Source organism: Cupressus sempervirens, chromosome 9 (genome assembly GCF_028749045.1).
Source record: "Cupressus sempervirens isolate cs-2001-9-10 chromosome 9, ASM2874904v1, whole genome shotgun sequence".
NCBI classification, from domain to species: domain Eukaryota; kingdom Viridiplantae; phylum Streptophyta; class Pinopsida; order Cupressales; family Cupressaceae; genus Cupressus; species Cupressus sempervirens.
In genome coordinates, this window is record NC_143126.1 from 39,483,901 (window position 1) to 39,509,781 (window position 25,881).

General features: G+C 35.8%; 2 protein-coding genes across 6 annotated transcripts in view; both read left to right on the top strand.

Moving 5' to 3' along the window:
* DCL4 (dicer-like 4) overlaps positions 1–25,881 on the top strand; it is a 337,223-nt gene that overhangs the window by 221,117 nt on the left and 90,225 nt on the right. For all 4 annotated transcript variants that reach the window (XR_016355843.1, XR_016355845.1, XR_016355844.1 and 1 more), the window contains exons 17-19: positions 22,704–22,822; positions 24,303–24,508; positions 24,709–24,918. Coding sequence is in view for 1 of the 4 variants with exons in the window: in XM_089798919.1 (XP_089655045.1) it covers positions 22,704–22,822; positions 24,303–24,508; positions 24,709–24,918 (535 nt within the window). In the remaining 3 variants the exon portion in view is untranslated. The remainder of the gene's footprint in view (positions 1–22,703; positions 22,823–24,302; positions 24,509–24,708; positions 24,919–25,881) is intronic.
* LOC149537499 (uncharacterized) lies at positions 10,423–14,255 on the top strand. 2 transcript variants are annotated; one of them, XM_089798922.1, is made up of 7 exons: positions 10,423–10,764; positions 10,963–11,617; positions 11,757–11,989; positions 12,105–12,257; positions 12,406–12,806; positions 12,944–13,349; positions 13,484–14,255. In XM_089798922.1, exons 2-7 carry the CDS (start codon positions 10,995–10,997, stop codon positions 13,744–13,746), a joined length of 2,079 nt encoding a protein of 692 aa, XP_089655048.1. In that variant the 5' UTR covers positions 10,423–10,764; positions 10,963–10,994; the 3' UTR covers positions 13,747–14,255. The 2 variants fall into 2 exon arrangements, with proteins under 2 accessions (XP_089655048.1, XP_089655047.1); XM_089798921.1 differs by having other exon boundaries at positions 10,423–11,617.

Consider the following 25,881-nt stretch of genomic DNA (forward strand, 5'->3'; position numbering starts at 1 on the left):
ATTCGTTTGTTGAGTTCATTGTTTATAATACTTCTCGCTGAGAAAACCCTGCGTTGTTTCTTGAGTTTGATTTAATTCAGCTGAAGCTCTGTGAGGACGAAAACATTTTCAGGGAACATCTTCTATGTTGGTGAGAGGCCTGATCTAGAGGATTACTCAGTGATATCACACAGAGACTACAGCTGGGCTTCATCATGAAAGATTTCAGTTGTATTTTCAGTCGAAAGGAGCAGTTATTTGCATGTCTATTTCATTTATTTATTGGGCATACAGCCTGGGGAGTGGTGTGAGCATAGGGGAAGGTTTTGTTTGAACTTTGAAGAGTCTTCAATTGCTGTTTGGAGTCATTTAGTGTCTGCAGCACCATTTCTATTGATTTCATGGCCCATGGAAAGGTTGTTGAAGATTGGTATCCAAACTACAATTGTCAATTAGCTGATTTCCAGTGCCAATTCAGTTAATTTCATTGCTGCATTCTCTAGTTATGTTTGAAGATCTGGGTTGCTCTCACATTTGAGAATATTGTATTTTCAGATCGGGAAAAAAGTTCAAATTTTCAGCTTCAAATATTTCAGGGTTTTGTTGATTGCCTGAGTTGTTAAATTGTTGCAAGAACTTATATTATATGCACTTCTCATTTTTCTATAAAATCCATTGTGAACACATTTCAAAATAAAAAAGAAAAGGTAAACATGACAACATATTACAGTGGTACCAGAGCAAGTATTTTTCCATCTTGAAGGGTCTAGTGAGAAAGATGATGTCATTTGAAGAGAGCCTTCTAGAAAGATTGATTGAATTGAAGCAAGTTAATTAAAATAATACCTAAGATTTGTCAAGATTATGCCAAGAATTCTAAACAAATTGCTAAGGAATTGTGTGAGCATCTTGGGTGGTTAAGGGTGTTTAGTATATGAAAAAGATTCTTCTAGTGCAGGAGAAGCTGAGAAACAGGAAAGTGAGAAGCTACATAGCAGTATCATTTAGATTTATTTAGCGCCTTGATAGATAAGGACTATGTGACAGAGTTTCATGAAGACTTTTTGGGCATACATGCAGTCACTGTTGATAAGTGCTTGCACGATGGGAAATATTAAAGTCTTGATTACACATTTAGAGATGATACTCAGGAGTAAATGAAGAGCCAAATGAAAATTGCACTAGGGTGATATTCATATGACCCTTGGAGGCATCATTATGCCTCTAGTTGTCTCCCTATCACCACATACATTGCTACATTATCTGTCATGCTTTGTATCACATTTTACATGCCAACTTGTAAGACAACTCCATCATTTGAATTATATTTGCATCTACTTTAACTTTGCTTGAGACATCATTGGACATCTAAAACACCATTTGACCTTTTGGAATCATTAGAAAATTGATGATTCACGTCTCACTGCATTTCTATAACAATGTAAGCATATTGTGCAAACAATCTTGCATCAATATTTCTTGTGTTCATCCACAATTGTATTTTTCTTGGCCTTTTCTTTGTAGAGAAAACATATAAGTGATCTGGACTAGGTACCTTGAATCCTTTCCCTCTAACCTTTAAGGATGTGATATACTTCTTCCAACATAGGCTTCTTGCAACATGGAATGGAAGGTTTAGTTGTACAAATTTACACAAGCTACGCTTACTTCACCATGCTTCTTGTTGTGACCTATACCTTGACGTGAAGGTTGCACACTTAGTATATTATTTATAAATGAAAAATCGCCAATGATTTATTTCGATTAAGGGCACATGCTGCAAATTTGTGGACCGGTAGTGCCCATAATCTTTGTATTTTTTTAAAATTTTTTGTTCCCATGTTATATGGGATTCATCACTAGTAGAATTGTTGCAGCTGTATTTATAATCTTTAATCTTTTGGTAGTCAAAGTGAGGGTTGTATTCATCTCTCATATAATAATGCCTCAATATCTGGATACAATTTTCTATTATGACCAATAGTTGTGTAATATTGTGTTTGAGGCTATTGATGCCTCACTCATTAATAAGCAATCCAACAAGTGGATTTAGTGGACTGTGGTTCTGGGTGACATGCTCTTTTCAAATGCTATAGTGTCAATTTCCATTTCCTGATGCGACTGAGCATTAAGTATAAATACTGCCATTGGATTTGAAAAGAAACAGAAAAAGAAAAAGAAATTGATGCAAACACAAGCATTGATAAAAGAAAAGAAATTCTAAACTTGGCCTTGGAAATTTGGATATAAAGAGAATAAATTTAAGAAATTGTGAGCAAAAGCTAGCATGGATTAATTAAAAATGCATAGCATAGTTGTACATGCAAAAACGGAAGTTTGTGAAAGCTTAGAACTTTTTAAAATGTTAAACAAGTTTGGAAACGTTGATAAGAAGAACTAAGAGAAGAAAATGTGTAAGACAAAAAATACGCAAATTTTTTCTTCTACAATTGCTAAATTAAGTGTTGGAGATTCAAAAACATTTAAATCCTTACTATGTGTGTGTGGGGAGGGTGTGTAAGGCTTATAAATGGAAAAAGGAATGCATGCATTTAGTGCATTCCTACATGCGTGCTATATTGTAGTGGTGCGGTTGAGTTTCAAAATTAGAATTGCCAATTGCTTATTTCAAGTCTTGGCCCGCAACTTGGAAAAACTTGGCACAAGTAAGTGGGAGACCTAGTTGGGCCACTCTAAAACTCGTAGCTTCTCACAAGTTAGGTTAGTTTTTTATTGATATTTCCAGCCATAGTTTTAGTATTCTTCGAGTCTTGGCAAGTCCTGAGCTGAGTGACCCTAGCCGAGTCCAACCATAACCTTGCACCTCTAATAACTATTCTCTGAACATGTCTGTTATGCCACATTGAACCAATGAACCTGCAAAATCATTTGAACCTGTTCCAGCAAGTTGAACCAATTCGAACTACTGAACTGTTCTGAACCACCTTGAATTGCCTCGAACTGCTTTGAACTTCTTTGAACTACTTTGAACTTTAATTCAAAGCGGTTCAAAAACATAAATTACAAGTTTTAAAACCGTGTCCATATTGGGTACCAATAGGAGCTCTAACTACGAGACTTTTTTTGATGCAAAAACAGAGAACTCCAGCAATCTCTGGCAAAAGACAAGTGCCTTAACCATTGGGCAAATAGAGCCCATTAAGAAAATCGGGAGTTGCTTGTAGAGAGGGCGGAGGGGAGTAGGGCAAAGCAAACAAGCCAAAACACCTAAACTACCAGCAAGCACAAAGCTTGCACATTATTCAAACTACCACTACGCACAACAAAAACTTATTTACAAAAAGATAGGCTAGCAGCCTGTAGCTCTGAGAATGCATTCATTTGCTCATGGAAACCCATTGACTGGTTCAGAGAAATACATGCTTGTGCGGAAGAGTGACTGATATGTAGAATGCAATAGCATTAGTAGACACCTTGTGACAACTGCAAAGATGGATTCAACAACCACGTGCTGCAGGGACTCTTGCTCCTTGGGAATACCAACTTCATCATAAAAATGGCATGCCTCCCATTCCACTTGTGTTTGCTACAACATGATAGGAATGAAATGTTGTAAAATAGTTTGCAATTCTGCTTCATCAAAATTCATGGATGTTTTAACTTGTGAAGTTTCTTGATCATTAGTGCTTGTTAACAAAATCGAAGATTGCATGGTTTGACCCACCATATTCTTCAAAAGATCTCCTTGCTTCATCACTACTTTAGATTGGAAGCATCCCTCTGGCTGCAGTATATATTCAAATGAGAAAGATTCAGAGAGAGGAATGTCATACCCTTCTTCGCTATCTGTCAGTTTTTGTTCTTGTTGATACACCATATCATGCTGATCAGAATCAATAACAAAGAGGGCATTAGCAACTTCAGAAGAACAATCTTGACATTCTGGAAAAAGAGCAGCCATTGATAACCCTTTGCTTATATGCAACAAGTTCTTCACTTGTAACTGGTACATTCAAGCTGGTCACTAGTTCATCTGATCGAGCAACACACTCCTCATTATTTTCAATATGTGGGCAGCAGAATTCTATCATCTTTAAAGCATTATCTTCAACCAACAAGGGTTCTTGGAAATCTTCATCATTAAAAACAATTAGATTCTGAAAAAGAGAAACATTGGGAGTGGATTTGGTTTCTTCTAGAACATGCCACTTTGTAACATCCCGATTTCCCAGGTCTAATTTTTCATTCAACTTACTCGAGGAATACAGTTACTTATTCATTTCATAGGAAGGCAGTTACAACATTCATGTCATGTGAATAAGATTTAACGTTAAAATCAGTTAAACAAAATTTCTTAACTAAAAACTTGAAATACCATTAAATGAAATAACTACAAAAATTGAAAATCATATACCTCGGAAATATTGAATTCGAAATCAACTAGGGATGATTCTGCAACCACCCGGGTTAGTCCACATACTTTATAACAATTCCAAATGACGACTATCATCTAAAAACCACTATCTCAAAATCAAATGATGATTACAATTAAACACCACTATAATTAAAATTTAGGGCATCACAAACCGCTGTATCAATTAGGGCATCAATTACCACTAATTCGTTTAGGGAATTTGAAATCACTTACCACTTAGGGCTTCCGTGACCACAGATTCAATTTAGGGCATCCGCGATGACGGATTTAATCTAGGACTTCCGCGACCACGAATTCATTTAGGGCTTCCAATACCACTGTATCATTTAAGGTTCCAGCTGTCATACAATCAATTAGGGCTTCAGATTTCTCTTCCTTCCGATTACTTATCTGTGACAATAACTCAAGATTAGAAATATACTTGTATTCGATATTCTTATAAGTGAAAAATAATAATTTATGAATCTATCCCTTACATAACGGTAACAATGAAATAACTCAATTTAATCTTACCTCTTCATAAATAAAAGTGATATTACCTGTTTCCGATAAACAAATGAATGCATAGCTTATCTCTGTCTGACGCATGTCCGACATCTTGAGAAAGGTGAAACATTGTCAGGGGCTTAACCACCCAACCTCGGACCACAACATATCCCCCACACGATCTCTAACGAGAAAGGCCCTCCCTACCCGAGATTGGATTTGGAACATCTACCATCTACTGATCATCCCAGTGTTTAACCATACCCCTCAACTTGACAGCAGGAGATTACATTAACAGGATCATGGATGAGCTATTCTGTATGATCATTTCATAGTTATCTAATTTAAAACTTGATTCTTGCGGGTAATCTTCACCTCTGCCGGTGAGTCCTAGATGCATAAGAGATTGTATCCACTTTATCTCGATTTTCACCTTTTCACCATCAATGGCATCCCTGCCGGTGAATTCTTTGGTGTTCGGACATCATGATATTATTCACACTTTTGCATAAGATATAAAAAGAAATAGAATAGATTCGGAGGAGAACATTGACTTAAGGTTATCATTATAGTTTTCACCTTCCATAACATGACTGTGACAAACACATGGTTATTATTACTGCTGGAGACATGATATCAGATCCTGTGATGATTCGACTAAGAAGCTATACTTATGCACACATTTTCCATTCAATCATTACATAATTTGGACGGCAATATTAACACACTGACTGAACGTTGACTTGGGTATAGAAGTGAGAATAAGAAAGGTAAACAGATTATATACACAAAGAAATGGATATGGTATAACTCACGTGACCTATTACAAAGAACTCCTTCCTTCTAAATTCAATATTGCAGTATTATCAGGGTTATTCAATTTAAATCAAGAAACAATATATCAATCTGTTTATAAAACTGACTATGGAGGGAAGTTGTGTATTTGACTACTCCTTCTATTCACTTCTCTGTTCATAATATTAATCAACTACAAGTATTTTAATGATAAACAATTCCTATAGGCATTGCTGAAATTCAGAAATAGAAAAATATGGAAGCCGACTGAATTTAGTCAGCAAGAAATAATGTGACCTGAATGCTGATTCGATTCCTCTTTCTGCCGGCCGGATTGCTTGACCTCTCACAGTATATTCTCTGTTCGGAAATCCTAACGAGATTGGTTTTAAAGGAAAAGAAAATCAGAGATAAATCGAGCTGTGGAGCTAGGAATGATTTCATACAGGAAACGTTGCTTACTGGGCTCGATATCAAGAAGTAGCTAACTGGGAAATAAAATAGAGAAAATATGGAAGGGAAGAAGGATGTCTCAAATCGATTCAAGATGTTCTTTTAGTAGTCAGCCGTGACCTTATGGCTTCCATCGATTATCAAGAAGCTATTCGGATATTTCAAAAATTTGAATTGTAAAAAGGAAAATAAATAAGAGGGAAAGAAAATAAAGAGGAGTTGAAGAGTTTTTTTTTCTTTATCATAATATGCTCTTATATATGTTCATATATGTATATCGATGAGGTGACATCATTAAATTATATAATTATAATTTATTGGTGTCATTTCATTTTATATTTATGTGATTGTATTTAAGTGTTTATTATAATGATAAAATAAGGAAATTCAATAATAAATCTCTAAAGGTATGCATTATATTTTAATTTAATGTTATTTAATGTTTTTATTATATTGTCTCCTTAATAGCTCATGCGGGTCCCATAGATGTATCTTGTTTCAAGTTGCTAGGTCCTCAACCTGTTTGCCCAGTGATGGTGATGTTCCCGTGCCTAATTCCTTTCTGACAATGCTTCCACCCCTTCGACATGTTTCCTGCAAGGAAGTTCTTCGCAATTAAATTATATTATCATAATAAATTATTTAATCATAAATAATCATATCGGTTAACCATCTTCTCAATTCCATAAACTCGTGATAAATGATCAGCTAACTTGTTATCCTTACTTTGAAATTATAATGACTAACCGTCTTACCATTTCACAGGATTATAACGAATTAAATTGCCAACTGACTTCATGCGAATCTTAATGGCTACATTTCAAATTAGGTCAAAAATTGGGATGTAACACACTTCTTTGTAGCTTCCTCATCAATGTAGTGTTGCTGTCCACAAAGGTATTCTTTCATTGGTGGAGTCTTTATAGATTTCATACCACTAAGAATCGAGGCATCATCCAACTTGATTGCTTCCTTTTGTGCGTCCACCAAATTTCGCACTCCAAGGCATTGTAACCAAAACTTGACTTTAGCATCCATAGCAGCAATAAAGAAGCATAACTGATTGCTTTCATTAGGTTGGTGGGCTAGAGGGATTTTATCAACACTTCGGTCAGATCTGTCAATAAACTCCCTTATAGATTCATCTTCTTTCATCTGAATTTGAAAAAGATTTACCAACAATTGGTAGGAATCAATTGTGGGTTGAAATCTCTCAAGGAACCTCTCCTTAAGATCATCCCAAGTTGTGATACATCCATCTTGTAGATTCTGAAACCATTTTGTGGCTTTTCCCACAAGGCTTTGAACAAATAGTCTGATGAACACATCTTCTTCCTGCACACCAAGAATCCCACATGCAACAGTAACTGCTTTGATGTGATCAGTCGGATCTTGTGTTTTGTCTCCATGAAACTTGGGAAGGTATTCCCATGATCTTTTAGGTACAGCAGAATACTGGGCCAAGACAAATGGTCCGATCCGAGCCCCCCATGGCCGAGCTGCAACCACAGCCATAAAACACTCTAGAACTCTAAAATCAAAGATTCAAGAAGTCTGTAACATAGAGTCGCCAATCTCTTGCATACAGAGATAACCATAAAATTGAGGAAACAAATGTTAGGCAATGATCTTCGTTCGATCCCCAACAGAGTTGCCAAAAATCTGTTAGTGAACAGATTGTCCTCCGAAGAAATACATACAAATTAACCTTGAATGCCCAAGTGAGAAGACTAATCAGCACTAACAGTTGGATAGGTTATTATTGGATTAATAACCTTCCTCTAAATTCTATCAGGTACAGCTCCTCGTATATGATATACAATGAGTTAAATATGGACGCTTTTAACCAGAAAGCACAAATTTTTTTCAAACATCTACCTGTAAACACAAAGTAGACGTGGAAAAACCAAACAATTGCAAGAAAATAAATGGTAAATGACACAAAGTCCATTCACCCCAACATGTTACAAAGGACGATATCAAGAAACACATTTTCCATCTTCTTGAGAAAGTGCAGAAACAAAGCTATGAAGATGTCTTGCAATCAGAATGTATACAAGAAATAGCGACAGTAAAAGCATAATTTAGAGAAAACTAAAGTGATACAAAGATCACGATTAATGGAAAGAGGATCTCTCAAACTCAAGGTTTTGACATACAATCAACTTCCAAGTCTCCTTTCCCTAAAGCAAAAAAGATACAAAGACCTTATTGCGCATTCACAATTACAATCACCATTAAAGAAAACTGAAGCTCCTTCTCTGTATTACATAAACAAATCACAACTCTCCTATTTTCTAACACACAGTTCAGAAAAGAGAGAAGAAACCCTTGCTCTGCTCCTTATAACCTTCACAAGAAAATGGTAGAATTCTGAAAACCTTTCCCCTTGCTATAGCCCACAGTCTGCAGTCTCAGAGAGAAAAGATGGAACCCCTTAATTCCCTTTCTATTGCATATTTATCTTTTTCTTTTGTTGGTTTCAATTCAGTTTCATTAACTGATTCTTGGAAAAACTCCTTCGATGCCTTGGAATTATTTCCTCTTTGGATTCCATGATATGTATCTTTATCACTTGTCAGGTTTATATGATTAATTCAAATACACTTGTTGTTCCCGGACAAAGGTCCTCTTTTTCTTTTACATTAAAATATCATAAGCGTTACTTATGATATGTGAACACAAACCTCCCCTAAAAAGTGATGAGAAGTGGCCTGATTTTACTGCCTGATCATCATGATGGCTTCAAATTTCTTGGATTGGATCACACCAAGAGATGAACACATTTTTTTTTATTAGAAACTTAGCAACGAGCACGTAGAGGATAATACATATACTCGTGACTTTCGCCACTAGTTTCATCAAGAATTCTGGCTCCTTTAGAAGCAAAACTGACTCCATTCAAAATACTACTGCTGATGTTTGCTTGAGCTTGAAGGGAAAGATATGGAGGTAGGCTCCCACCAAAACCAAGCTTCAATCCTAAGAAATCTGTAGAGTTAAGACTATTGCTGAAGCTGCTGGTTGCCTTCCCAGTAGGATAATCGACACCATTGTGAGGAAATTTACTTTAATGAGTGTTATGTAGTTGTTGTTGCCCACATCTACCAAAGGATCTCCAAAGATGAACACGGTGGGCATAAGCTGTGCATTCTGTGCATCCACAGACAGGGCTGCAATTATGAATGCTCTTCTCCACAATCTTGACAACAAAATCAAATCTCGTCTGTCTTCCATGAATGACATAATAACGTGCAAGTGCATTAAAGCAACCCATGTATATACATATATCTGATTTAGCAATCACAAGTGAACTGTTGCGCCTCCTTTTCAAGAAACAAGTGGCCATATTAACACTCAAAAAACTTTTCAATCCCTACCAATGCTATCATAACCAATCCTCAAATGCTTCCTACAAAGAGGTAAGAGGAAGGTAGGAGCCTCGAGCAAAGCACATCCATAATCTTTCCCATCTCCATTCATTTTCACCAATGGCCCGTGTTTCTCCATTGTTCTATAGGATAGACTGGGCTCCTCTATGTACAAATTGCCTCCCAAGCCCACTAGCGTCGAGCATTTACTCATTTACTATGATTCATGTTTGAATTTGGTATCTTGTATTAAACGTTTCACAACATTCTTATATGAAGCCAAACATTTGGGATTCGTCACGAACATATGAGAGATCTCCATTATTTTGATACACAACTTGCGAGTCTGTTCCAACCTCCCACCTTATTACCTTTATCGGGTACTCTTTCTCTAATCACGACACTCACCAAACACTACAAACCACTACCCCATGACTCCCAATCAAATCGAGCTCTTTTCTATTATTGGGTTGCATGTCTGACAATTACATACCAGCTCCTTATTATATCGCATGGATTCTCCATTTATGGTTTTCCTCATGCAGTGCTCTCTCTTCCATTGGTCGTTGGGCTGCTTTCACAATGATAAACATGGGTCTTCACTTCGATCTACAGCTCGAGCATCTATAGCGAACAACAAATCCGTAGCTTACACATTAGGCTTCAACTTCCTCCATATTCGGCTTCTCCCTAACTTTGCACCCGACTGCTCTGTTTCCACTACTGGCGCTCTCCATGCCACACTCGAGCCTCCCTCTATTATAAAAAAAAAACTCCTCAGGACTTCCATGTACTTAGGTCGGTTCAGATCATAGTTCCAAAAATCGCCATGAAATCGCCGAAATCGCCGAAATCGCGATAAGATTCATGGCTCCCGATTTTTTTGGAATCGGAAATCGCTGGTGGCGATTTTTTCACATGAATCGCCTGAATCGCCAAAATCGGCGATTCATGGAAAAAATCGCCAGAATCGCCATCGGGTATCGCCAGAAATCGGCCGCGGCAGCAAGGATAGAAAGTTCAATTTTAAAAAAAAAACACATGTTTTATTTGCTTTCTAAGTTGACTTTCCTCTTTGTTATAACCCTAAAGAGCCTTCTATTTGCTTAGTATGAGTAGAAGAGAGGAAGAGTGAGAGAGAAGAAGAGAAAAGAGAATCCATAGGTTTCCAACCGGCAAGAAGGAAGAGCACCAAAGAGATCAGAAGTCCATTTGGGGAGGCCATAAATTGCATTGGGAGCATTAAGGAGTCAATATCAACACTCCTCAACTCATTTGCAAGAGGTAAGTGTTGGTTTTTTTTTTGCATGTTAGTGTAGTATGCATTTTTTGTTAAATTTTTTTAGTGTTCATTTGCAAATCTTGAATGTTTTTTATTTTTAGTTTTAACTTTTACTAAATTGTAAACTAGGGTTTGTTGTTTTGTAGTTTTTGTTTATTAGTTGCAAACTTTGATTTTTTACATGAATTTTTTTATTGCAGCAGCCCTTTGCTTTCATTTTCCAATTTCCACAATGGGTAAAAAAGATGAATGCTGGAAATATAATGAAGAGTTTCCTGGGAGAACCAAATATCAAACAAAATGTATATTTTGCAAAGAAAAAATAAATTCGGGAGGTATCTATAGATTGAAATACCACATTGCTGGCATACCTGGCCATGATGTCACAGTTTGTACTCAACAAACCGCTGAGGCAAAACGCTCTTGTTTAGTGGCATTAGAAAAAATTGAACAAGACAAGTTGACTAAGAAAATGCAACTTGAAGGGTTAAGAGGTATTGGCTCCCGTGCTCCCACATCCGCAACCGCATCTACATCTGCAAGTGCATCTGCATCAGCTTCCGCATCCGTAGGTTGTGTTGGGGAGGGTTCTTCTAGGCCTCCTTTTCATCCTAGTGCTAGTGCTCATGTGAGTGTTAGTGGTAGTCGGTCTCATACTGAGACAGAGTCCAACACCAACCTATTGCGGCCTAGAGTGCGGAAAAGCAGAATGGATAGTTACTTTGTGCCCCGCACTACTCCTGGCTCCCAACCCACGCTTGAGGGCATGGGTTTGAACAAGGAGATTCATGATGCTGCCAGAAAAGAGATTTGCAAATTCTGGTACTTTTGCAACATTCCATTTATTGCAGCCAGGTAATTGATTCTTTTTTCTTTGTTATCTTCAAAGTTAAAGTTAAAAGTAAAAGTAAAACTTTAATTATATCTACTTGTTTTATGATTTTAGTTTTTGACATCTAAATTTCTAATCAATATCATTATCTATTTGTGACAGGACTCCTTATTGGCAGAACATGATAGATGCAGTTGCCATTTGTGGTCCGGGGTTTAAAGCCCCAACTGAGGCTGAGTTGAGTGGATACCTCCTGGAGGAAATGGTTGAGGATATGAGGCATGAGCTTGAGGACAACCGAAAGGAGTGGATCGAAAAGGGTTGCACCATCATGACTGATGGTTGGACAGATAGGAGGGGAAGAACACTCCTCAATTTTCTTGTATCCTGTGGAGGTGATTGATCATTCTACTTTCCTACATACATAATTTTGAATCGTGATTGACTATTTCAAATTTTGTTTTGTTGATTGCTAATAGTAATTATAATTCGTTGTTTTGTTACTTGTAGGATATACCATGTTCCTCAAATCCATTGATGCTTCTGCTCATGTAAAAAACGCCACATACTTATGTGAGGTTATTGAGGAAGTTATAGCAGAGGTGGGGGAACAACATGTGGTGCAAGTGGTGACGGATAATGCAGCAAGTTATGTTGCTGCAGGTAAACTTTTAACTTTTTAAGTTTTGAAAATAAATTTATTTGAATTTTGAACTTTTTCTAATTCTAACTTAGAATTTCTAAGTTTCCTAAGTTCTAAGTTCTAACATGTTTGAAATTTGAATTTCTAATTATCTTAAAATTGTTGTAGGCAAACTTTTGATGGAGAGGCACCCCACCATATTTTGGTCCCCTTGTGCAGCACACTGCCTTGACCTCATGTTGGAGGAAATTGGCAAACTTGAGTGGGTCAAGTCATGTGTGGAAAGGGCAAAAAACATATGTAAGTTTATTTATAATCATTCATTTGTCCTTAGCACAATGAGGAAGTACACAGGAGACAAAGAGTTAGCTCGTCCAGGGATCACGAGGTTTGCCTCGAATTTCATCACCTTGCAGTCCTTGTTGACATCAAGGGATGATTTGAGGAGCATGTTTGTTGGGCGGGAGTGGATTTCATCTTCCTATGCTACGACCACTGCAGGGATAGATGTGGTGGATTGCATATTTAATGATGATGGTTTTTGGAAACCTGCTAGAGAAATACTTAAGGTAATTTTATTGCAATTTAACATTTAATATTTTACAGTTTACTATGCTAATTGTTTAATGATTTAGTTTTACCTTATATTATTGAATTATTCTATGTTTAAGTTTTGACTCAAATTTTTGTTTTACTTTATATGTAGGCCACTGAGCCTCTTGTATCTCTCCTACGAACTGCTGATGGGGAGAAGCCCTCTATGGGCTACATATATGAGGGCATGGATAGGGCCAAGGAGGCCATTAAAGCTCAGTATGCAGGAGTGCAGGAGAAGTATGCCCCTATTTGGGACATCATTGATAGGAGATGGCAGAATCAGCTCCACAGACCCATCCATGCAGCAGCTTACTTTTTGAATTCGGCATTTCGTTTCCGTCCTGACTTCAAGGCGGATGAGGAGGTTCTCACCGGATTATATACAGTGATCCAGAGGTTGAGTACTGATGAGGATAGCAGTGCTGCAATTATTGAGCTTGATAAGTTCAATAATAAAGAAGGGCCACTTTTCTCTAGCAGGGTAGCCATAGATGCTCGGGAAACAATACAGCCAGGTAAAAATTAAATAATATATTCAATGTTCATGAATCTAGATTCTAAACTTAAAGTTGATTATGTAATTTTAGAGTTAACTTGTAATTTGTAATTTGTAAATGAGACTAATTATTTTTATTTTCCCTTATTTCAGATAGATGGTGGCAAATGTTTGGGGCCACAACCCCAAAACTTCAAAAAATTGCCATTCGTATTCTGAGTCAGCCAAGCAGCGCTTCTGGATGTGAGCGCAGTTGGTCCATGTTCGAGCACATCCACTCGAAGAGGAGAAACAGGTTGACAGTGCAGAGGTTGAATGATCTTGTCTTCGTTCATTACAACCTCCGTCTTAGGATCAGACAGATTTTGGGCACTGACTCCTCTCCGATCATTCTGGAGGAGATTGATCCTGAATAAGAGTGGCTCACAGAGGTTGTAGATCCAGTCTTCACTGAGGAAGACCGTGCGTGGATTGACCAGGTGGATATAGAGGCTGAGGCAGCTAGAGCACGTTCTTCAGGCATTGGTAGACGCACACGTGCACGCACAGACACAGGCCCTAGCGACATTCGTGAGCCCATCTTATATGCGGGAGATATGGCTCGACAGTCCTCTAGGACCTACATTAGACGCCTTGCTACTAGGCAGACTGGATACTCAGAGGCTGAGGCTGAGGCTGTAGCCGAGCTTGAGGATGATGTTGAGGATGATGATGACTATGAGCCTGAGGCTTGAGCTGGAGCCTTGTTTTTATATTTTGTTTACAGATATTGATACTGAATCATTGATAGACATATGTTTCAAAGTTTCAAACTTTCATGGATCTTCATCTTAGATTCTTACATAAATTTATGATTTGATGTCTTATGGATCATCTTACATACATTCTATGATTTAAATCATTATGATCATTTGATTTCTATTTACTTCAGCTAGCCTACAATTTACATTTTAGAATCTTAGATAACATAGTTACGTATGTGATGGATTTTATGTTTCATGTTTATGTATGTTAAGTTTTAACTTCTATTTGATGATGTTATAGTGTGCTTAAGTTATATTCAATAAAGGGTGCATGAAATAAGTTTTAAATTGTTAAAATCTTTAAATTTAACGGGTTTTTTCAAATTTTCCGATTCATCGCCGATTCATTGCCGATTCATTGCCGATTCACGATTCGATTCGACCTTGCCGATTCCGATCCGATTCCGATTCACGTTTCTTTGGTTCAGATTATATAAGGATATATGTCTTTAAACCATGATTTTGTCATTGTTGCTAGATTATTTGCCAACTTCTGAACTAACTTGAGATGAACCACATCATTCTTACCTATTACCACATTCCTTCAATTCGCATCATGTGGAGTGTTAGTGATAGAGCTCCAATTGAGGAATCCAACATAAGAAGATGGGATACACTACCTTTCACCACAGTTTCAATTTTGGAAAAGCATGAGAGGAAGAAGATAACATTTGGACAAGCATGTGTTTAAATCGAGCATCTTCCTTCACCCATTCAGTATAAGCAAGGACATCAAAAACAGGACCACTGTGCTGTGCATTGAGGCTTTGTTGACTTATGTATAAGCAGCCTATTGTATCCCAGCTCATTGTTCACATCTTCTTGGGTTTTTGTGATGACCTCATGTTACATGCACTTGTTGAACAGGCTGCTTTGCCTTCAAATGCTGACAAGTCTATGCTCGGGATGATTTGAGATTCAACATATATATCCAATCTTTTCAACAAAAATGTAACAGCTGGTTTTTCTACAACTACTTTCTTCATTTATCTAATTACATAATCAGCTGAATCTAAAAATCTAAACTAACCATTGAGATCAATCTGGACTAAATACTGAAATTAAACTGAAACCAAATCTATTCTAATTATTGAATTAAAATTTAATCTAAATTTTAAGAGAATAAATCTAATCTAATACTAAAATTGAATCTAAATGCTGAAATTTAACACTGATCTGAAATTGAATTGAGAAGTTGCATCTAACATGCTAAAGAGAATTAAATTATATTTCTATGTTACATCAATTTCCAAGAAAAAGCTTTCAGTTGGAAAAATAAAGTAAACTAACTTAAAAACAAAGATACGTACTGATTTACTTGAGAGACTTTTCAAATTAATTGACCAAGCTTTGACTTTGGTGAGAGGAGAAGCATTATCGTAGGCTTAACCTCCCAACTGCGGACCTTTTTACTTATCCCCACAAGTTCTAAATTAATAGAACGGCCCTCCCTACTTTGAGATTAGGCTTGGGACGTTCATTGATCCAGTCATCGGAGTACTCAGGTGGGTTGAGGTCCCAACAATTATTCGACTGAATAACTGAAGCATCAGGACAACAACGCGATCATTTTGTTGTGGCAAGTTCGCCTTTTATCGCCCTGACCAGGGATTTTAGAGGTGGGTTTTTATAACCCGATCTCCACCACTCAGCTTGAATCACATGAGCTATTTGCATTAAATTAATTTATGTTTTTATCAATTACTGATATCATTCTTGTTTTTCTTTTATCAGATTCATCTACACCTCACACCATCAATAAATCTCCAGATTGGTGTCTCCTCGGCGCCTAAACCATTACATCTTATATCAATTTATAGGATTATGACTTTACATTCTAAGATATTCCTTGGTATTCAGAATTGATCATTACTACTGTTTGTTTGAGAACAGAACATTTCAAGATAAAATCTACAGATTAAGACATACGTGGTTTGATAATGATAAAATCTATATTCAAAAGTATTTTTTTTAAAATTAAGGGATGGCAATCGGTAGTAATAGAGAATGAATATGATGAGAATATAAAGCTTCAATACTTCCATAGTCGGCTTTTATTATAATCACCAACTACTTCATTAGCAACCATGTAAATAAGTTCTGTTGGCATTTTCTAATATTTTGAGCGTATGGTAAATAGCAAGACTCTATTTTGTGCACGCAACTCTTACATTTTGTATCAACCCGACTCAGAAAAGACAAAGAAAACGTGAGTAAAAGTTGGAAGTTAAAAACGATTTAACACATCCTTACTGGGCTACGGGTTACTATATCTTGCTTGGTGACCTCTTCAAATATCTGCTGAATCCGATGTTCAAAGATGGACAAGAATGATTCCGTGGAAGCTCAAAGGGTATGATATCGTGGCTAGATAGGATGATGTTGCAGGTGATAAACGTATTGCAGAATGGTCGACGGATTTTAGCAGGGTGATAAATGTATTTGCTAAAAAAAATTTGGAGACGAATACCTAAGGATGCCTGAAAGATGACAAGGCTAGCTCATTTATTAACTCGCACTTGACCTTACGGCTTCCTACCGTTACAAGACTCAATTCGACTTCAAGATTAGAAAAGAAAGAAAGAATCGAAAAGAGGTGGAAATATGAATTGGTCAGTTTTAATAATATCATTTTATATTATTTTGTTATCTTTATTAAGGTTATAAGTATGTACACACAAGGTGGCATTATTGAACTATAATTTTTAATATAAAAGTGCCATCTTGTGTTTATATATTTATGATTTTAATTAAGCAAATAAAATAATGTAAGGTGATATTATTATTATTTGATAAATTAAATTAAGGTAAGAATTTTTTTGTTTAAAATTATTATTTTATTTTAACTTTAATTTTTAGCTCATGCGGATTCCACTAAGAAATTGGTCGTCAAATTCAAATAACTTGCCATGGCGATTTTTAGGTCAAACTTGTCATTTCTGATGACTGGATCTTATGACCATTCCATTTCGATGACCTCATTTCGTAATGCTTCCCCTCTTTTTCCGGTCTTTATCCTGCAACCTTCAAAACAATCATTATCGCCAAAACATCAATTCATGATTCATAATTTGTTAGATAATATCGTTAGGAATTTCATCATAAATACTAACTGATTGAACAACGGCTAAAAACTATCTTCATTTCACATGAACACAACGGCTAAATTTAACTGACTTAAATTCATATAGTAATTTAGAGCGATGTAACGTCTTAAGATAACTGCTTCAATTTCACATGAACATGAATAAATAAAGCAACGGTTATAACTATCATGATGAAACAACGGCTAACTTCACTTGAACATGAAAAATTATTTTGGTTCAACGGCTATATTTAGCTTAAAAAATTTTAGGGCAAAAATTGGGATGTAACAAAAAATAACTCTTCCTGTAGAAACATGTGGTGAGGTGTAATAAATGTTTTGAATTCACAACTCATCGAATCACCAACCCACATTTTATATTTTCATCTGCAAGCTCAAATTCATATTTTTAAATATTAATTTTATACCAACTTGTCTATCATTCTAAACTTGGATCTTGAGCCAAAACCAGATTCTGATGCTTAGCTGAAATAGGCTTTGGACTTTTCAATAAACCAATCATGTGCATTCCTTATTTTGCTGCTCATATGTATCCATAGATTTGGAGAGCTTGAAACTACACGCTGAAACCTTGAATTTGAAAACTGAACATCGGTGGGCACTTTGAACATATGAATTTGAGGTCTTGATCAATGATGGGGTCAATATAAATCTGAATGCCTGAAGCATTGAACTATATTTCAGGCTTGAAAATGTGAACCTCTGAACCTATGAATCTTCTTATGTAGACTGAACCATTGAACTAATGTACTGAAGATTCCAACCATAACCTTGCACCTCTAATAACTATTCTCTGAACATGTTTGTTATGCCACATTGAACCAATGAACCTGTAAAATCATTTGAAATTGTTCAAGCAAGTTGAACCAATTCGAACTGTTGAACTATTCTGAACCACCTTGAACTGCCTCAAACTGCTTTGAACTTCTTTGAATTACTTTGAACTTTAGTTCAAAGCGGTTCGAAAACATAAATTACAAGTTTTAAAATTGTGTCCATATTGGGTACCAACATAAGTGAAACTCTCAAGCCCATTGATACATTAGATTGTGTATGAGAGAACAACAATGTGCCAAAAAGAGACACTAATTGACTACTAGAGCTTGCAAAATAATAAGTGTCATTTAATTGTTGGTAGGAAATGCAAGAGGAATGTTGACTCAGCTGTCCTGATGTCTATCATGCTCTAGTTGAGCAATGGATCTCCACTTGTTCATATTCTTGTAATCTATTAAATTGGAGTTTTGTATGAATGGTGTAATTAGTATTGTTACTCTTTGTGTATGCCTCTTGATCTGTCACGAATGGCATTTGACTTTTATAGTTGTTTTTCTCTCTTGCAGAAGCCCATTTGATGAAATTCTATATTTAATAGTATAAGTTCCTATTATGCAAAATTCTTAAGTTTGGCATATTTGTATATCCATCCCCTCTATAAATGTTTTTCTATAGCTCTCTCTCTCTATATTTTTTTATCAGTAATTCATTGTATTATATTAATAGAACCAAAAAGTTGTAGTGGGTGTCATTGAGACATGAAACATCAACTCTGTCAATGCAAACCAGAGACCCTAACCACAAACACAACAATGGCAACTAGGCATGACACATCAGCTGAGACAACATAGTCATTGGTAGACCAAAATGTGACCATAACCAAAAACTTATTACAAAGTAATTGGAAAATATTTACTTGTTATTAATAGAGATCAAGAGATTAATTTATACAAGAGACTGAACGATGTTTCCTTAAGAAGCAATCGTAAGAATAGAAACATTGTATTCTAGAAACAAAAAACTAAATATTAAAAAAATTCTAATATTTACAGAAGCTTACAATAGATAACCATTAGATACTAAATAGAAATAATAGAAACTATCTATTATCATAATACCCTCACTTAATGGTTAATCTATCCAAAGCACGAAGCTGTTAAAAAGCGTAAAAGATAGATTCTGTTTGCTTAGAGTGCTCCGCATTGTTCGTTGTGGGTTGCGAACCAGATTGCTTAGATAGGGCAGCTAAGCTCTTCCAACATTCAACCTTTAGGTACCCATACTTGTGACAACAGTTGCATTGAATGTTCTTTTTCCTAGAGCCTTCTGAAGCTGGAGTAGAGGACCTCTGTTGAGAACCAAAACCACCTTATCATTGTCACAATATTTGAAGATGGTTAGTATCCATTGTTTCCACTTGCCATAATGGTGACTGTTGAACTTCTAATTTCCCTTGATTAGAATATTAGTAAGAGATGCCATAGCACATTTTTCAATGGAGCATGAAAATTTGTGAAGGCACATTCTTCGAGGCAAAAAATGGAAGATCCAAAAAAATTTATGGATGATTGAGAAGGGAGCTCGAAAAACCCAGAAAGAATATGTTGTTGGTTTTTGGATTTGCTAGCTTGAAAATTGAGACACCCAGAAAAACAGATGACAACCCAGTTGAGATCCCAAAAAACCCACCAAGAATCTATGATTTGTTTTTTGATCCGGTACAAAAAATTAGGGTTTTGAACAAAAACAGCCCTAATGCAAAAAAACTGATAGAAAATGTCAGAAATGTGTAGAAAAAACATATGGATCTAGACAGAAATGGGTTGCAGAACTGAACCAGAAGTTGGCTGATTCAAATCTCTTTAGAACGGAAGCCCTAGTCGGATTAGAGAGAGAGTTGGAAGCAATTATGCATATAAATAATTTCGAAAATAAAAAAGCAGATAATTTGAACAAAGAAATTATAATTATTTTCGAAAAAATTTAGAGTATTGGCTCTAATAGCATATTACAAAGTAATTAGAAAATATTTGTTTGTTATTATTAGAGATCAAGAGATTAATTTATACAAGAGACTGAACGATGTTTCCTTAAGAAACAATCGTAAAGAATAGAAACATAGTATTCTAGAAACTTAAAACTAAATATTAAAAACATTGTAATATTTACAGAAGATTACAATAGATAACCATTAGATACTGAACAAAAATAATAGAAACTATCTATTATCGTAATAAAACTACATATGTAGACACGACGAGGTCACTGGTAGACCAAAATGTGACCATGACCAATCACAACGTACAGAGGACAAAGTAGACATGCCAACAACCAATACCTTGTCAATCTTTGAACCACTTTGAAGCATCTTCCTGGGAGAAACTAGGAAAACTTCCTTGTAGCTCGATGGCCCAACAGGTTGCTCCAACAGTGAGATGTCCACACCATATGCTTTGGTTCCCAGTGCATCTTCAGGAGCCTCCATGTTCATGCCCTTCGCAGTCCTTTGCTTTACAGGCAATTGAAACCTAAGCAGAGGGCATCCAGTCCTGTCACGAGGAGCAATGGATCGAATAGGCATTGTCTTTCTTTTCCTAAAGCTCAACACATCTAGGGCATGAGCCATTGTAGCAGACCAGAGAAACAAGATCAAGTTCCACCAACCCTAGCTAGCCAAGGGTATGTGTGCCATCGAAAGATCAGCCAAAGACCAAATCAGTAAAGGCTGCAACTCTCCCTTGCCATATCTCTATATATTTTCAGAAAAAGAAGAGTTGGTTATTTTAATTATTAACCAATTATGTTGATGAATGGATTTAGGAGCTTAGTATCTTGTCTAAAAGACCCCAACCTATTTTATTGAATCTAATGGTTCCAATTGCTGAAATTTACAATGACTACCATTGGACTAATCTTAGTTGTCCATCATTTCAAATGATGATGTGTCTTTTGGTTGCTTTATTGAAGCATCGTTTCTATGGATGGAGAACTGTCATTTTTGCATTTATTGGTGAGAGAGAGCCTGCGGTCCCTGATGTAATCTCGACCGCATCCTTTTGATAGTGAAAGGAGAATAGACTTCTCGCCCACAAATTTCTTCTTTAAGAGGGGTTAGTTGAATGGTGATCCAAGGTAAAACATTGCCCACTGCATAGTACACCGTCTTTAGATAGGAATTTCCACCGTTTGAATTAGTTTCTCCCAATTTCTACTATTCTTTGGTCGATTTGAGACCCAACATAAACGTGTTATTCTATTCCTAAATTAAAGTGAACAGCAAGAATGATCTGTTTGTTTGTGAAACTACAAAAGCTTAATGATTTTGCTGCAATTAGCATTTGAATGAAATGATTTCCCAGAGACAAAAATTTAGGCTTTTTGACGGGGACCTTCAAATCAGAGTTGTGGAATTTCTAGCTTTATTCTGTCAACTTTCTAGCGGATCAGCAAAATTATCAGGTGGTTTTGATATTTTTATTAATTTTCAATTTTGTTTACTTTTTGAATGCTTGGTGAACAATTTATGTGGCTGGGGTATCTGATTTGTATTTACCCCTCTATGTAAATTCATAATATTGGGTTGTATTTGCAAGGACTATGGGCGCTTACAAAGTGTACAAATTATAATTTCAAGAAATATGTCAGTGACCACCTTGATTTTAGGTTGTAGAAGAGTTTTATCTTTTTTTCTTCCTTTCTTATGCCTCTAATTTGATTGAATTTCTGAAAATCTCTGGTATCAACTCCCATGGCTTTAGGGTTTACAAGAGATTTTTTCCCCTTAACTTTAGAGTTTGGTATGTGGTTGTGATGATGGTAGTATGATCTTCATTTGGGAGAGGCAGTGCCTGTGAAGTAGCTCGTTTGCCTCCTCAGACTGTTGTAATGGCAGTGATTAATTACCTGTCAGGGGAGGAGGGAGAGAAGTAAGAGTGTGCGATTTGTCTTCGTGATTATGAGAGAGAGGAGGAATTGGCAAAAATGGGTTGCTGTGGAAGTATGTTTCATGCAAAGTGTATTGAAAAGTGGGCTCAGAGCTATAACGGGACTTGCCCCATTTGCCATGAAACTTATATTATAAGTGTTTAGCTCCTGATATGAAGATAGATTTTGAAAATTTTCTGAGGGAAATTCATTGGTTTGGATGTACTTGTACATTCTCTGCTGCGAATCTTTTGGATGCTTAAAGCCTTATTTTTTAATTCTTTGTCTAAGATTTCATGGTTTTGAATATTAGTTTGTGGCCCTTGACAACATCAATGGTGTTGCTGTATCAAGTTTGAGTTGGAATGAAATTAGAAATTCGTGATATGGAAATAGATTTTTCTCTTTTTCTGAAGAAATTCATGGGTCTGAATGTACATGTACTTGTCCCTTCTGCTTTGAATCTTATGTACGCCTGTAGCCAGATTTTTCCATTTTTGGGGTCACAAGGTTTCATGGTCTTGAATTTAAAAACACTTAATTTGACCTTAGAACTTCTGCGGTGTACCTGTTGCACACTAAAGTGCTATTGCTTGTTTAGTTTATTTCAATACAAATGGAATGCTTATCATTACATCTAACAAATAGATCCATACAATGAAATTTTTTAAACATTGGGAGACCTTTTTTTCAGTGGTGTTGCATACCATATACTATGTTTATATCTCAACATGATGCAAGATTTATGAGTTTTTAATTGCAGGCATAATGTGAATCTAGAGTACAAGGAGCAACCATTACTAAAGGCAAAACAGTTGTTTAACTTGCGCAACTTGCTTCATGCTAGGTCACAAGTAAATAATCCAGCACAAGTAAAACGAGGTTAGAATTTGTTATAAGCATTTTTTAAAGTGATTACATAAGCTTTGTTTTCAATTTCTTACTTAAGAGCATGTCTTTTGGTTAGTTTTCTTTTTCGTTTTTGGGTTCACCTATGGAATTTGGTCAAGGAACCTGTTGACACATTAAAACCACTCATATAGACTCTTGTCAAAATTTAATAGCTACATTGAAACATTTGCTACAATAATAGAATGCTTCTAATACTGATTGATTCTAGCCTAAGCATTGGATAACATACTTGATTTTTATGATTAAATGTTCCTTAAATTTGATTCGAAGTTATATGTCTTGATCGAAGGTGATTGCTTGTGAACCCCCACAACGGATTAGACGACTTTAGTCAGCCAATCTGATTAAACTCACTAGACTTTGATGATAACTAGAATTGACTTCTAGTTCTATTTCATATGGTGGGTATCATGGATTCTGCACTTTTTAAAATCATGCTTTTGCGTAACTCAAGTAATTTAACCGAAGCCTAAGTAAGACTTCGCATAATTAAGTAGATGAATGCTATACTCAAATATTTCCTCTTAAATATGGTGTAGAGTAATGGGAAAACTAATATTAAATTTATTTCCAGGGAAATAATAGAATAGTTATATCTTTTCTTTTATTTATCCCTCAACATTAGTGTCCTTTTAAATACTCACTTCTAAAGTCTTGGGCCTATGAAACCTTTTTAACTCACTTATATAACATTTAAAAAAAATATATATTACTCATCATTTTACTTTCTAGAATATAACACGATGTTACTTTTTGGCAATTTAAATTTTGATATTTAATTAGTTTCCTTTTTCACCATTCCATTTGCCTGCAAGGAAATTGTGGAAAGAAAGCTAAGGGTGTTCAGTTTCTTACACCAGATAAGGAGACATGACAATGTCAAATCTAAAGAAGGGAATTAATAAATTCATTTCTTCATGGTTAGTTTGTGCTAAGAAAATTATAATCTAGAAAGCCTGTCTTCTAGTCTTGATATCTATATAAATATAGCATAAATTTACTTCGATGACGTGTGTTGTTATGGTGTGATTCTCAAGCATCTTCATGGTCTCATCTTTCTGTATGACCAAATTGGTGTGATTATTTGGTGTTATCGTCATCATTAATACTGCCAAATATCAGACTTGATGAGGTAAAGTTAGTATGGTTTCCAGATCAGAAGGGGAAAGGTAATGGGCAAGTTCTTGAGTGTGATATCTTATACAGGGTGTTTACGAGTTCCTGGAAATTGAGGTTATCTTCAAATTCATAGCGTTACATAGAAGCTGGCCATGGGACATATTATGCTCTTTTGTTTTCCTTGTCACCCAAATTTTTAAAATTTTTTAATCATTTTTCTTAATATTCTTTGCAGTTATGGTTCATTTTTTCTGTACAGTGATCTGCCCTTTTTACCAGGTGAGTTACATTCCTGCTAGTTTTACATTTCTAATTCAATCTGAAATGCCAGGAGATGGGACTTTGGAGGAGAAATTTGTAGAGCTGCCTCCAGAACTTTGTACCATGAAGCTCACAGGATTCTCGAAGTATCTTGCAAGCTCAATTTCATTGTTACCATCAATGATGCATCGATTGGAAAACTTTCTGGTTGCTATTGAGTTGAAGAATTTTTTGGCAATATCGTTTCCAGAAGGATCTCAGCTATCTACAAGCAGGGTAGGTACTGACCATGAATAATTATAATAATGTTGGTGTTCATCTAGATAGGCACAGGGATGACAATAACAGATTGATAGCTTATTCCTTATTGGCATCGATTTGATATTGAATTTTCTTCCCTATTTATAGCAATTGCAACAAGGATAAAGCTGGCTATCCCATGTTTTTAGCTGCAGATATTGTTATTGTATTAGCAGGTTCTTGAGGCCATAACCACAGAAAGATGCATGGAAGGCTTTTCTCTAGAAAGACTTGAAGTTCTTGGGGATGCTTTCCTTAAATATAGTGTCAGCCGGCGTCTCTTTCTTGTGCATGACAATCTGGGTGAGGGACAACTAACAAAAAAGAGGTCAAGTGTCATAAAGAATTTGAATTTAATCAAAAGGGCCAAAGGAAAGGGTTTCCAGGTAACTATGAAAGTCCAGTTTTAATTATATAGCTATGTTAGTTTATATATTTGTTTCCAGTTGGATAAATGGATGTGCTAAACATTCTTAATGTTCTCTATGCTATTGGCAAGGACTAAGTGGTTTGTGCTGTTTTTTTATATTGCTGAATTTTCTTGTATAATATTAATAAGTATCTTTTGTGCATGCCTAGTTATCTGTGATTGTCTTCTCTTATGGAGTGCAGCACTCAGTTCAGGTGTTTGTGGCTAATATCTTTTTTTGGGTTATTGATATAAAAATATAAGGATGGTTATATTTTTGTCTTGCCTCTGTCAGTATTTGGTAATGTGCTTTGAAAAAGTATATTTAAGTGGAGAATATCAGGGATAGTCAATCCCACCTTTTGGGCAAGAGGCATGCTATCGTTTTCAGCTTACTTTAAATGTTTGTATTAATTATCTGGTGTTACTCTGAATTTGCCAGGTACTGATAAGTTCTTTGAGTTACATACATATCCTTGTCATGTTTGAACATCCTTTGTTACAAATATTTTTTAAGTATCCTTCATAAGAAAAAAGTTTAAAACCTTGTTTGGTTAGATTAAAACAGAACTGCTCTCTGCCTTCCTAGTTGCTGCAGCAATGACAACTCACAATACAAATTCAAACATATTGAAAGAATTTTTTACTTTGTTGAAGAATAAATGCATGGGGATTGAGATAATTGTGTGGCATGCACTCATGTGCTTGCTTTAATTATTAATGTATTGGGAAATCACATTAGTGATTGTACAAAATTAGTCTACCACCATATTGCATTTTCTACAAATTTATAGATTAAAGCAAAAAAATGTTTTAAGATTAGAAAGAGAGTTATAAAGGATAGGCTAGGTATAAAAGAAGTTATCTATTAATGAAAACAAACTCCTTTCTCCAAGATTGGACTTAGCTCATCTTCTTGCTTAGGGATGAAAATGCTCGA